The sequence below is a fragment of the Amphibalanus amphitrite genome, unplaced genomic scaffold, assembly GCF_019059575.1.
Source record: "Amphibalanus amphitrite isolate SeventyFive unplaced genomic scaffold, NRLGWU_Aamphi_draft 000114F_arrow, whole genome shotgun sequence".
Lineage (NCBI taxonomy): Eukaryota > Metazoa > Arthropoda > Thecostraca > Balanomorpha > Balanidae > Amphibalanus > Amphibalanus amphitrite.
Window position 1 is genome coordinate 671,202 of NW_024881609.1, and position 13,907 is coordinate 685,108.

Consider the following 13,907-nt stretch of genomic DNA (forward strand, 5'->3'; position numbering starts at 1 on the left):
ATCTTTGTAAGTAATGCTTTCGTTTCGGCCACTAGGGTGTACTAGCGTATAATTTCTGGCCCAGATACACGGCTCCCAGATCGCAGCATCGCAATTCGCAGCCGTAGCCGTCGGCCTCAGCAGTCAGCTGGTTGGGCCTCACTCTCAGGCTAAAACTGGGCTAAAACGAGAGAGCTGTGTGCGGTGCGGTGTAATTTTAATTAATGTTTTCATTGCGCTGCAGGAAGGCAAGTGGGAGCCGGGAGCCTGGAATGAACCAAGGTATTGAGGAGCTCAGGAGGGCCACTATTGCGATCACATTAGAGGACAGAGGTTAGAGATTTGGGAAGTATGCAATAATTGCTCTTGCTTTCAGATGCAACCAACCACAATAGCTCGGTGTGGCGATGGGCGACTAATTCATGCTTTGACGTGAGACATCGGCCTCGGTAGGAGGTGCCTATAGTATCTGCCGAACACTGAGAGTTCGTTTACCCACTCTTGTCGTATGACCTTCCGGGCCTGCCCTCGGACCTTGTCTGGTCTCATTTCAACTTCACATGGCTTTATGGTTATCCGTTTACATGGCCCTATCCGGTCATCTCAACAACGCAATCGCTTCACAAGGTCAATAGGTATATTAAATCACTTAGTCACACCGAGTAGTCTCCACTTCGACATAAATATGAGATGATATAAACAGAGATCAACAATCCGCACTATAACCGATGATGTCACTAAATATAAAACGGTTATCGACTCAAAAGTCACAGTTCTGGCCAGGGCTGCGGAGTCGATGGATTTTCGGCGACTCCGACTCCGACTCCGACTCCGGCTTTCAAAAACCAGCTCCGACTCCGACTCCGGGCAGAATTGTCGAATCCGACCGACTCCAACTCCCGACTCCGACTCCGCAGACCTAGCAGGGCTGCGGAGTCGACAGATTTTCGGTGACTCCGACTCCGACTCCGGCTCGGGTTTCTAAAATCGACTCCGACTCCGACTCCGACTCCGGTCACAACTGTCGACTCCGACCGACTCCGACTCCGACTCCGACTCCGCAGCCCTGGTTCTGGCACACACAAAAACTTGCACTTTTGACAATTCGGTGATTTTGCGCTTAATCGCTAAGCCTCGCCGTCACGTGCAAGTGGCAGATATAGCCACATTCTCATTCATAATGATAACTATGGGGTACATCCAAGAAATATACTAAGTGCGCACCATCTTGGATAAGTCAACAAAACAAGACACAACTGACATGATTTGACACCTCGCAGGCAATCAAATCCAACGCGAGCGCAATCGACACCGGAACACCGAGGCCCACGAGCTCCACCGCCCGCCGCTTTGGCCGCTCACTGGTTGCGGAAGGCCCGCTCCAGAATCCAGTCGACGTACATGGATACTCGGGTGTAGACGCCCGGGAACTTGGGGTGGCCGCAGCCGACGCCCGTCGAGACGATACCCACCAGCTGGACCCGACCCGACGCCCGGTCACGGTAGGTCAGCGGCCCGCCCGAGTCGCCCTGTCGGCAGTGATCGGAGGTCAGAGAGATAGTTCAGAGGTCAAGACTTTGAGCCATTTAAAGTCAAGGTGAAACGGTGAGCAACGGTGAAAAATGATTATTACGACGTCAGTGCAATAATCAATAAACCCCGATGTGAATTGGCGAAACGATATTGAACTTGAATGAATGAATGAATGAATGAATGAATGAATGAATGAATGAATGAATGAATGAATGAATGAATGAATGAATGAATGAATGAATGAATGGATGGTTGAATGAATGAATGGACAAATGAATGAATGAATGAATGAATGAATGAATGAAGAAGTGAATGAATTAATGTGGAATCCGTCTTCTAATGAATGAATTGAAAAGCATGGAAGCTTAGGTATTTACCACTAACTTTTAACGTTTAATATGCTTAACAATTTAATATGCTATGAGTATGAAGCCTGTTTTGTTATGATTGCCATGCCTCCTAAGTCCTAACATATACCTAAATACATAAAAAGTCGCGAATTCCCCCCAGCCCATCTGAGTTCTGACATCTGACCCATCAGACATGTAATACGACCCCGGCCACCCACCTGACACGAGTCGCGGCCGCGGCCGGTCGGGTCGAGCGCGCAGATCTTGGTGTCGCCGAAGCCGGGCGCGAAGTCGGCCTGGAAGGCGTTGCCCAGAGTGCGGTAGGTGTTCTCACACTCGGTGGTGTTCACCAGTGGCAGTTTGACCTCCTGGAGAATGGCCGACTTCTCGCCGCCTGCCGGGTACGGGAGCCGGTAAGATGAGGTTAGAATGGTCGTATAAGGTCGGAGAAGTCGGATGAATTTACCGATCGGAAGGTTCTGAAAGACCTGCAGATGAGGGCATAGAGACTAACAAAATTAAAAGGCAAAGAAAGATAGAATCAGGAAGCATTATCAATTAAGATCTTTGGGGGCTGACGTGTTCGCTTTCATCGATGAACGAGGAAAGATCTCCTTATCGGGTAAAGTCATACCTATCTTCTGCTCCTCTATCTCCCCATCACCGATTCCTGTCCATCTGCCTTTCATCTCCTCCCTCCTCCCTCCACTTACCGAACTCGGTGTGTCCCCAGCCGGCCACGGTGGTCGTCTCCCCGGTGAGATCCACTCTGCGCCGCGGCAGGCACACGGGCCGCACGTGGCCGCCGAGACGCACCCGCCGGCTCAGGTGCAGCAGCGCGATGTCGTGGTGCTTGCGCCGGTGCACGTACTCGGGGTGCACGATAATCTGGTCGACCAGCAGGTCCTGGTGCGCCGCGTCCGTGTCGTAGTTGAGGTCGAACTCGCCCACACGGACCACCAGGCGGTTCCTGAAGAGATGGATTCAGTGAGCTTCGTTTACCTCCGCATTATGGTACATACAGGTAGGTACAGGTAGGTACAGGTAGACGATTTCATATCAACAAGGTGCCACATCAAAATATGCACCGTGAACATCAATCGGAAGGTTCAGATCCTCTACGTAGAGGAAAGAACGTGGTTTGGGGGAGACATTTCCTTCTAAATGATAAATAACTGGCATAAATAATACCAATCAAATACTTGTCTAGCACTCCCGCGGCGAAAAAAGAAGTCTGTCGCTTTACGTTAACCGTTAAAATTCAACATTGTTACTTACTTTTGGAACTTTCCCAGGCAGTGTGCGGCGGTGATGATGTATTCCTCGTTGAGGAGGGCTCCTCCGCAGAACCAATTAATTTGGGACGGGCGCCGCTCTCCGATCAAGGCCTGGGGAAACACCGTTGGTCAGTAAGAGAAAAAAAATGATGCAGGTGTGTAGCAAGTGCTTAACAAGCTCACCTGCAGAGCCATGCTGATGTGAAGACATGTTTTCCCCGTCAAAAATTAGGCATCACAGTTATAGCTGAGGAAATTGTCAGCCCAATGAGAATGTAAATCTTTGATACCCCTCGGCTAATACTTATGTAGCCACCCGGAAATCAAATTAACAATTAATAAAAAAGACAAACGTCCTGAATTTCCCGTCGTTACTCACGATCCAGGGCCACTGTCCGATGATGGCGTCCTCTCCTGCCGTGATGAAGTGCGCGTCTTTGAGCTGCTGGTTGATCTTGTCGCGGTACTCCTGCGAGTTGATGCCGAACGGGTCGTCGTGTTTCAGTGCCTTCCCAGTTCGGATCAGGTACGTCTCGGCGAACTCGGCCGAAGGCGTGTCGTAGTAGTCGGGGTCGTACCCGTCCTGGGCGTCACCGTACACCAGGCTGGCCGCGTCCGGGTCGTGGGGCAGGATCGTCACGTGCAGAAACTTGCCGTCGGGTGCGGCGGGGTCCCCGGCGCCGCCCGCTTCCCCGGCGGGTGGAGGGGGCTCGGTGAACGCCACCACCTCGCTGCCGGCCGGCGGGGGTGCCTCCGTGTACGGCACAAAGTCCGGGTCCTCCTCCTCCTCCGGGTAGAAGCGGGAGTCGAAGATGGCGAACGGGTCCTCGGTGGCGGTGGGCGCCGCCGCCTGCGACCCGTCCAGCGCCGGCGGGGCCGCGTGCGACCGGCTCAGGGCCGAGCGACGCCGCCGGCGGCGCAGCTCCAGCTGATCGAAGTCGGCCCGCACCGACCGCGTGATCAGGCCGCAGTCTGGCGTGAAAACAGTGACGGTGTTGTTATGAACGGTGTTGTCACGGAATATAGGTATCTACGACAAACGTTCTTTGGTTCAAAAATTGCGTTGGTTGAAGGATACCCGCCGCCAGAAACGGCATATCATCCAAAACTTCAGAGACGGTCACGCCGTTGAATACAACGAGTTAACGATGACCGTCCTTCCCGGACGGAAAATGCAGGAGACCGAAAACAGATGAACCGAACAAGAAAATACTTACGACACTGCCGTCTACACAGAGTAGGTAGCTCTAATCGACAATGCATTCGTTTCTCACGGGCTAGGGTAAGTAATCGTATCGCACCTTTGTGTCCGATGAAGTCGCGGTGGTTGAGACGCTCGCTGTTGCCGCCGCTGGGAACGGGGCCGAAGAGGATGGGCTTGTGGCTGGGTCTGCTCTGTGGCCGCTCCGGTTTCGGTCGGCCCTCCTGGGGGCTCGGTGTGCCACTCTGAGGCCGCTGCGCGAAGACGAACCTGTCCCCCTCGGAGGAGGGTCGGGGTCGCGGTCCGGCCACCGGTCGCCACGGGTTCTGGGTCGGAGGTGGCGGCGGCGGCGTCGTCGGCTTGGGGGTGGTGACGAAACCGCCCGACGACTCTGAAAACGAGAACGATACAAGCGATAATGATTCGTCATATAAAAAGAAAACGATTGTTTACATTGAAAGACTTCGAAGAGTTCCATCTTTGCTAGACACGGTCAAGTTAAAGGGACCCTCCCACCTTCAAAAAAGTTAATGAATTGGCACGAAAGTGATGTCGCTCGGTTCAGAAAGAGCGAAAACGAATATCTACCAAATTTCATCGAAAAATATTCACCGGTTTTCAAGATATTAGACTTTTACTTTTGTTTACTTTTTGGGATCTCCGCTGTTCCTAGCGACTTTATTATGTCCGTGAAGTTAGCGTCAGCAACAGCAACGAATACAGCGTCGGATTCAGAATCGCTTAAAAAACTCGTATTAGGTCAATTGGGGGACAAGGAGCAAGAATATGACCTTTATTTGGCCCTAGCTCTTACCCCTTACCCCTTAATCGGCCCTTAAAGGAAGGGGCGCGTCAAAAGTGCCTCAAGGGTTCGTCTGATCGCCGAAATAAGGGTCGCAATCGCTTCCTCGGGTCAATATCTAGCCGCAGCCTCGGGTTCCAGATGTGTGCAACTTACCCCTTACCCCTTAATCGGCCCTTAAAGGAAGGGGCGCGTCAAAAGTGCCTCAAGGGTTCGTCTGATCGCCGAAATAAGGGTCGCAATCGATTTCTCGGGTCAATATCTAGCCGCAGCCTCGGGTTCCAGATGTGTGCAACTTACCCCTTACCCCTTAATCGGCCCTTAAAGGAAGGGGCGCGTCAAAAGTGCCTCAAGGGTTCGTCTGATCGCCGAAATAAGGGTCGCAATCGATTCCTCGGGTCAATATCTAGCCGCAGCCTCGGGTTCCAGATGTGTGCAACTTACCCCTTACCCCTTAATCGGCCCTTAAAGGAAGGGGCGCGTCAAAAGTGCCTCAAGGGTTCGTCTGATCGCCAAAATAAGGGTCGCAATCGATTCCTCGGGTCAATATCTAGCCGCAGCCTCGGGTTCCAGATGTGTGCAACTTACCCCTTACCCCTTAATCGGCCCTTAAAGGAAGGGGCGCGTCAAAAGTGCCTCAAAGGTTCGTCTGATCGCCAAAATAAGGGTCGCAATCGATTCCTCGGGTCAATATCTAGCCGCAGCCTCGGGTTCCAGATGTGTGCAACTTACCCCTTACCCCTTAATCGGCCCTTAAAGGAAGGGGCGCGTCAAAAGTGCCTCAAGGGTTCGTCTGATCGCCAAAATAAGGGTCGCAATCGATTCCTCGGGTCAATATCTAGCCGCAGCCTCGGGTTCCAGATGTGTGCAACTTACCCCTTACCCCTTAATCGGCCCTTAAAGGAAGGGGCGCGTCAAAAGTGCCTCAAGGGTTCGTCTGATCGCCGAAATAAGGGTCGCAATCGCTTCCTCGGGTCAATATCTAGCCGCAGCCTCGGGTTCCAGATGTGTGCAACTTACCCCTTACCCCTTAATCGGCCCTTAAAGGAAGGGGCGCGTCAAAAGTGCCTCAAGGGTTCGTCTGATCGCCAAAATAAGGGTCGCAATCGATTCCTCGGGTCAATATCTAGCCGCAGCCTCGGGTTCCAGATGTGTGCAACTTACCCCTTACCCCTTAATCGGCCCTTAAAGGAAGGGGCGCGTCAAAAGTGCCTCAAGGGTTCGTCTGATCGCCAAAATAAGGGTCGCAATCGATTCCTCGGGTCAATATCTAGCCGCAGCCTCGGGTTCCAGATGTGTGCAACTTACCCCTTACCCCTTAATCGGCCCTTAAAGGAAGGGGCGCGTCAAAAGTGCCTCAAGGGTTCGTCTGATCGCCGAAATAAGGGTCGCAATCGATTCCTCGGGTCAATATCTAGCCGCAGCCTCGGGTTCCAGATGTGTGCAACTTACCCCTTACCCCTTAATCGGCCCTTAAAGGAAGGGGCGCGTCAAAAGTGCCTCAAGGGTTCGTCTGATCGCCAAAATAAGGGTCGCAATCGATTCCTCGGGTCAATATCTAGCCGCAGCCTCGGGTTCCAGATGTGTGCAACTTACCCCTTACCCCTTAATCGGCCCTTAGAGGAAGGGGCGCGTCAAAAGTGCCTCAAGGGTTCGTCTGATCGCCGAAATAAGGGTCGCAATCGATTCCTCGGGTCAATATCTAGCCGCAGCCTCGGGTTCCAGATGTGTGCAACTTACCCCTTACCCCTTAATCGGCCCTTAAAGGAAGGGGCGCGTCAAAAGTGCCTCAAAGGTTCGTCTGATCGCCGAAATAAGGGTCGCAATCGATTCCTCGGGTCAATATCTAGCCGCAGCCTCGGGTTCCAGATGTGTGCAACTTACCCCTTACCCCTTAATCGGCCATTAAAGGAAGGGGCGCGTCAAAAGTGCCTCAAGGGTTCGTCTGATCGCCAAAATAAGGGTCGCAATCGATTCCTCGGGTCAATATATAGCCGCAGCCTCGGGTTCCAGATGTGTGCAACTTACCCCTTACCCCTTAATCGGCCCTTAAAGGAAGGGGCGCGTCAAAAGTGCCTCAAGGGTTCGTCTGATCGCCAAAATAAGGGTCGCAATCGATTCCTCGGGTCAATATATAGCCGCAGCCTCGGGTTCCAGATGTGTGCAACTTACCCCTTACCCCTTAATCGGCCCTTAAAGGAAGGGGCGCGTCAAAAGTGCCTCAAGGGTTCGTCTGATCGCCAAAATAAGGGTCGCAATCGATTCCTCGGGTCAATATCTAGCCGCAGCCTCGGGGTCCAGATGTGTGCAACTTACCCCTTACCCCTTAATCGGCCCTTAAAGAAAGGGGCGCGTCAAAAGTGCCTCAAGGGTTCGTCTGATCGCCAAAATAAGGGTCGCAATCGATTCCTCGGGTCAATATCTAGCCGCAGCCTCGGGTTCCAGATGTGTGCAACTTACCCCTTACCCCTTAATCGGCCCTTAAAGGAAGGGGCGCGTCAAAAGTGCCTCAAGGGTTCGTCTGATCGCCAAAATAAGGGTCGCAATCGATTCCTCGGGTCAATATCTAGCCGCAGCCTTGGGTTCCAGATGTGTGCAACTTACCCCTTACCCCTTAATCGGCCCTTAAAGAAAGGGGCGCGTCAAAAGTGCCTCAAGGATTCGTCTGATCGCCAAAATAAGGGTCGCAATCGATTCCTCGGGTCAATATCTAGCCGCAGCCTCGGGTTCCAGATGTGTGCAACTTACCCCTTACCCCTTAATCGGCCCTTAACCCGCGCCCTGCTGGGGGGGTGTTTGAACACCCCCCCTTGTGGTTTTTCGCGAATATCTCAAAAACGGCGGCGCGGAGCGCCGCCGTTTTTGGTACACCTTATCATAATCAATTCTACACATGTTGTGAAAATTTCAGACCAAGGTCATTCAAGGTCAGGTCACCAGGTCACTTGAAGTGACCTCACCTCATAAAAAGTTTCAATGTCTGTCATAGCTACACCGAGTGACCGATCGCTTTGAAACTTTCAGCGATTGCTAAGAGGAATAGCATGTACAAAATGTATATCTCAGAATTTTGATATCGATGACCTAAGGTCAGGTCAATTTTGCGACCTCCCCATTATAAGTCAATGGGAGAAAATTGAAATGCGCCTCTTTTGGACGAAAGACATTATAAACACTCCCAAACACTGAATTACAAGTGGTTTAGACACACTGAACATGAAAATGGTGTCCGTGACCCCTGTTTATGCCCTGAGGTCATCTTAGGTCACGAATGGTATCTAACAGTTTTTCGCAAATAACTTTTGATAGAAGCATGCTAGAGCGATGAAAACGCCTTAGATGTGTTCAGCTCGACGATACGGATCGACTGATATGCAACATGACCCTTTCCGGTCAGGTCATGACCTTGACCTGAGGTCAAATTTTCAAGTTGACCTTTCAAGGTCAAGTTATACTTCATTCGATGCGTCTTGACGAGAGGAGCACGATGCCGGTAAAAGTAAGCTCGTACAAGGCTTGGGTCAAAAGTTATTGCAGAAAAACTGTTTCCGAAAAAATCGGCTATTTTTGCAGTTTTTGCCCCCTGCAGGCAAAACCGTTGACGTTAGGTCAAATCTGAGAGAATTAGTCAGAAAGGGCGTTAATAGGGCTATCGAATGCGCTTTTCCGCGGTGCTGTAGCTCTATTGGTTCCCGAGTTATGCGTTGGCATCTTGGAAATTGTCGACATTCGACCTGGAAATCGGCGAAATTTTGCCTTCAATGACCTCTGGTGACCTGACCTTTGACCTGACCAAAAAAATGACCGAAGTGATTTCGTCATTATTTTTGACGCTCTTTGGAACGCCGCCTTCCGCGTATCGCTACGTGGCCCAGGAGCCGAGTTAGAAGGGGGGGTGTTCAAACACCCCCCCCCCCCCCAGCAGGGCGTGGAAATCCAGGACCCCCAGCAGGGCGCGGGTTAAAGGAAGGGGCGCGTCAAAAGTGCCTCAAGGGTTCGTCTGATCGCCAAAATAAGGGTCGCAATCGCTTCCTCGGGTCAATATCTAGCCGCAGCCTCGGGTTCCAGATGTGTGCAACTTACCCCTTACCCCTTAATCGGCCCTTAAAGGAAGGGGCGCGTCAAAAGTGCCTCAAGGGTTCGTCTGATCGCCGAAATAAGGGTCGCAATCGCTTCCTCGGGTCAATATCTAGCCGCAGCCTCGGGTTCCAGATGTGTGCAACTTACCCCTTACCCCTTAATCGGCCCTTAAAGGAAGGGGCGCGTCAAAAGTGCCTCAAGGGTTCGTCTGATCGCCGAAATAAGGGTCGCAATCGATTTCTCGGGTCAATATCTAGCCGCAGCCTCGGGTTCCAGATGTGTGCAACTTACCCCTTACCCCTTAATCGGCCCTTAAAGGAAGGGGCGCGTCAAAAGTGCCTCAAGGGTTCGTCTGATCGCCGAAATAAGGGTCGCAATCGATTCCTCGGGTCAATATCTAGCCGCAGCCTCGGGTTCCAGATGTGTGCAACTTACCCCTTACCCCTTAATCGGCCCTTAAAGGAAGGGGCGCGTCAAAAGTGCCTCAAGGGTTCGTCTGATCGCCAAAATAAGGGTCGCAATCGATTCCTCGGGTCAATATCTAGCCGCAGCCTCGGGTTCCAGATGTGTGCAACTTACCCCTTACCCCTTAATCGGCCCTTAAAGGAAGGGGCGCGTCAAAAGTGCCTCAAAGGTTCGTCTGATCGCCAAAATAAGGGTCGCAATCGATTCCTCGGGTCAATATCTAGCCGCAGCCTCGGGTTCCAGATGTGTGCAACTTACCCCTTACCCCTTAATCGGCCCTTAAAGGAAGGGGCGCGTCAAAAGTGCCTCAAGGTTTCGTCTGATCGCCAAAATAAGGGTCGCAATCGATTCCTCGGGTCAATATCTAGCCGCAGCCTCGGGTTCCAGATGTGTGCAACTTACCCCTTACCCCTTAATCGGCCCTTAGAGGAAGGGGCGCGTCAAAAGTGCCTCAAGGGTTCGTCTGATCGCCGAAATAAGGGTCGCAATCGCTTCCTCGGGTCAATATCTAGCCGCAGCCTCGGGTTCCAGATGTGTGCAACTTACCCCTTACCCCTTAATCGGCCCTTAAAGGAAGGGGCGCGTCAAAAGTGCCTCAAAGGTTCGTCTGATCGCCGAAATAAGGGTCGCAATCGATTCCTCGGGTCAATATCTAGCCGCAGCCTCGGGTTCCAGATGTGTGCAACTTACCCCTTACCCCTTAATCGGCCATTAAAGGAAGGGGCGCGTCAAAAGTGCCTCAAGGGTTCGTCTGATCGCCAAAATAAGGGTCGCAATCGATTCCTCGGGTCAATATATAGCCGCAGCCTCGGGTTCCAGATGTGTGCAACTTACCCCTTACCCCTTAATCGGCCCTTAAAGGAAGGGGCGCGTCAAAAGTGCCTCAAGGGTTCGTCTGATCGCCAAAATAAGGGTCGCAATCGATTCCTCGGGTCAATATATAGCCGCAGCCTCGGGTTCCAGATGTGTGCAACTTACCCCTTACCCCTTAATCGGCCCTTAAAGGAAGGGGCGCGTCAAAAGTGCCTCAAGGGTTCGTCTGATCGCCAAAATAAGGGTCGCAATCGATTCCTCGGGTCAATATCTAGCCGCAGCCTCGGGTTCCAGATGTGTGCAACTTACCCCTTACCCCTTAATCGGCCCTTAGAGGAAGGGGCGCGTCAAAAGTGCCTCAAGGGTTCGTCTGATCGCCGAAATAAGGGTCGCAATCGATTCCTCGGGTCAATATCTAGCCGCAGCCTCGGGTTCCAGATGTGTGCAACTTACCCCTTACCCCTTAATCGGCCCTTAAAGGAAGGGGCGCGTCAAAAGTGCCTCAAAGGTTCGTCTGATCGCCGAAATAAGGGTCGCAATCGATTCCTCGGGTCAATATCTAGCCGCAGCCTCGGGTTCCAGATGTGTGCAACTTACCCCTTACCCCTTAATCGGCCATTAAAGGAAGGGGCGCGTCAAAAGTGCCTCAAGGGTTCGTCTGATCGCCAAAATAAGGGTCGCAATCGATTCCTCGGGTCAATATATAGCCGCAGCCTCGGGTTCCAGATGTGTGCAACTTACCCCTTACCCCTTAATCGGCCCTTAAAGGAAGGGGCGCGTCAAAAGTGCCTCAAGGGTTCGTCTGATCGCCAAAATAAGGGTCGCAATCGATTCCTCGGGTCAATATATAGCCGCAGCCTCGGGTTCCAGATGTGTGCAACTTACCCCTTACCCCTTAATCGGCCCTTAAAGGAAGGGGCGCGTCAAAAGTGCCTCAAGGGTTCGTCTGATCGCCAAAATAAGGGTCGCAATCGATTCCTCGGGTCAATATCTAGCCGCAGCCTCGGGGTCCAGATGTGTGCAACTTACCCCTTACCCCTTAATCGGCCCTTAAAGAAAGGGGCGCGTCAAAAGTGCCTCAAGGGTTCGTCTGATCGCCAAAATAAGGGTCGCAATCGATTCCTCGGGTCAATATCTAGCCGCAGCCTCGGGTTCCAGATGTGTGCAACTTACCCCTTACCCCTTAATCGGCCCTTAAAGGAAGGGGCGCGTCAAAAGTGCCTCAAGGGTTCGTCTGATCGCCAAAATAAGGGTCGCAATCGATTCCTCGGGTCAATATCTAGCCGCAGCCTTGGGTTCCAGATGTGTGCAACTTACCCCTTACCCCTTAATCGGCCCTTAAAGAAAGGGGCGCGTCAAAAGTGCCTCAAGGATTCGTCTGATCGCCAAAATAAGGGTCGCAATCGATTCCTCGGGTCAATATCTAGCCGCAGCCTCGGGTTCCAGATGTGTGCAACTTACCCCTTACCCCTTAATCGGCCCTTAACCCGCGCCCTGCTGGGGGGGTGTTTGAACACCCCCCTTGTGGTTTTTCGCGAATATCTCAAAAACGGCGGCGCGGAGCGCCGCCGTTTTTGGTACACCTTATCATAATCAATTCTACACATGTTGTGAAAATTTCAGACCAAGGTCATTCAAGGTCAGGTCACCAGGTCACTTGAAGTGACCTCACCTCATAAAAAGTTTCAATGTCTGTCATAGCTACACCGAGTGACCGATCGCTTTGAAACTTTCAGCGATTGCTAAGAGGAATAGCATGTACAAAATGTATATCTCAGAATTTTGATATCGATGACCTAAGGTCAGGTCAATTTTGCGACCTCCCCATTATAAGTCAATGGGAGAAAATTGAAATGCGCCTCTTTTGGACGAAAGACATTATAAACACTCCCAAACACTGAATTACAAGTGGTTTAGACACACTGAACATGAAAATGGTGTCCGTGACCCCTGTTTATGCCCTGAGGTCATCTTAGGTCACGAATGGTATCTAACAGTTTTTCGCAAATAACTTTTGATAGAAGCATGCTAGAGCGATGAAAACGCCTTAGATGTGTTCAGCTCGACGATACGGATCGACTGATATGCAACATGACCCTTTCCGGTCAGGTCATGACCTTGACCTGAGGTCAAATTTTCAAGTTGACCTTTCAAGGTCAAGTTATACTTCATTCGATGCGTCTTGACGAGAGGAGCACGATGCCGGTAAAAGTAAGCTCGTACAAGGCTTGGGTCAAAAGTTATTGCAGAAAAACTGTTTCCGAAAAAATCGGCTATTTTTGCAGTTTTTGCCCCCTGCAGGCAAAACCGTTGACGTTAGGTCAAATCTGAGAGAATTAGTCAGAAAGGGCGTTAATAGGGCTATCGAATGCGCTTTTCCGCGGTGCTGTAGCTCTATTGGTTCCCGAGTTATGCGTTGGCATCTTGGAAATTGTCGACATTCGACCTGGAAATCGGCGAAATTTTGCCTTCAATGACCTCTGGTGACCTGACCTTTGACCTGACCAAAAAAATGACCGAAGTGATTTCGTCATTATTTTTGACGCTCTTTGGAACGCCGCCTTCCGCGTATCGCTACGTGGCCCAGGAGCCGAGTTAGAAGGGGGGGTGTTCAAACACCCCCCCCCCCAGCAGGGCGTGGAAATCCAGGACCCCCAGCAGGGCGCGGGTTAAAGGAAGGGGCGCGTCAAAAGTGCCTCAAGGGTTCGTCTGATCGCCAAAATAAGGGTCGCAATCGCTTCCTCGGGTCAATATCTAGCCGCAGCCTCGGGTTCCAGATGTGTGCAACTTACCCCTTACCCCTTAATCGGCCCTTAAAGGAAGGGGCGCGTCAAAAGTGCCTCAAGGGTTCGTATGATCGCCGAAATAAGGGTCGCAATCGATTCCTCGGGTCAATATCTAGCCGCAGCCTCGGGTTCCAGATGTGTGCAACTTACCCCTTACCCCTTAATCGGCCCTTAAAGGAAGGGGCGCGTCAAAAGTGCCTCAAGGGTTCGTCTGATCGCCGAAATAAGGGTCGCAATCGATTCCTCGGGTCAATATCTAGCCGCAGCCTCGGGTTCCAGATGTGTGCAACTTACCCCTTACCCCTTAATCGGCCCTTAAAGGAAGGGGCGCGTCAAAAGTGCCTCAAGGGTTCGTCTGATCGCCAAAATAAGGGTCGCAATCGATTCCTCGGGTCAATATCTAGCCGCAGCCTCGGGTTCCAGATGTGTGCAACTTACCCCTTACCCCTTAATCGGCCCTTAGAGGAAGGGGCGCGTCAAAAGTGCCTCAAGGGTTCGTCTGATCGCCGAAATAAGGGTCGCAATCGATTCCTCGGGTCAATATCTAGCCGCAGCCTCGGGTTCCAGATGTGTGCAACTTACCCCTTACCCCTTAATCGGCCCTTAAAGGAAGGGGCGCGT

General features: G+C 51.9%; 1 protein-coding gene and 1 long non-coding RNA gene across 2 annotated transcripts in view; one reads left to right on the top strand and one right to left on the bottom strand.

The window, feature by feature from the left end:
- Positions 1-115: 115 nt before the first annotated feature.
- LOC122381100 overlaps positions 116-13,907 on the top strand; it is a 44,989-nt gene continuing 31,197 nt past the window's right edge. Inside the window, exons 1-2 of the long non-coding RNA XR_006256463.1 lie at positions 116-261; positions 1,260-1,481. This is a non-coding gene — a long non-coding RNA (uncharacterized LOC122381100). The remainder of the gene's footprint in view (positions 262-1,259; positions 1,482-13,907) is intronic.
- Positions 599-13,907, bottom strand: part of LOC122381098 (urokinase-type plasminogen activator-like) — a 30,301-nt gene continuing 16,992 nt past the window's right edge. Inside the window, exons 3-8 of the mRNA XM_043364878.1 lie at positions 4,441-4,731; positions 3,519-4,111; positions 3,141-3,250; positions 2,576-2,832; positions 2,081-2,256; positions 599-1,508 (exon numbers count right to left, since the gene is read on the bottom strand). Of these exons, the coding sequence (XP_043220813.1) occupies positions 1,338-1,508; positions 2,081-2,256; positions 2,576-2,832; positions 3,141-3,250; positions 3,519-4,111; positions 4,441-4,731 (1,598 nt within the window). The 3' untranslated portion in view covers positions 599-1,337. The remainder of the gene's footprint in view (positions 1,509-2,080; positions 2,257-2,575; positions 2,833-3,140; positions 3,251-3,518; positions 4,112-4,440; positions 4,732-13,907) is intronic.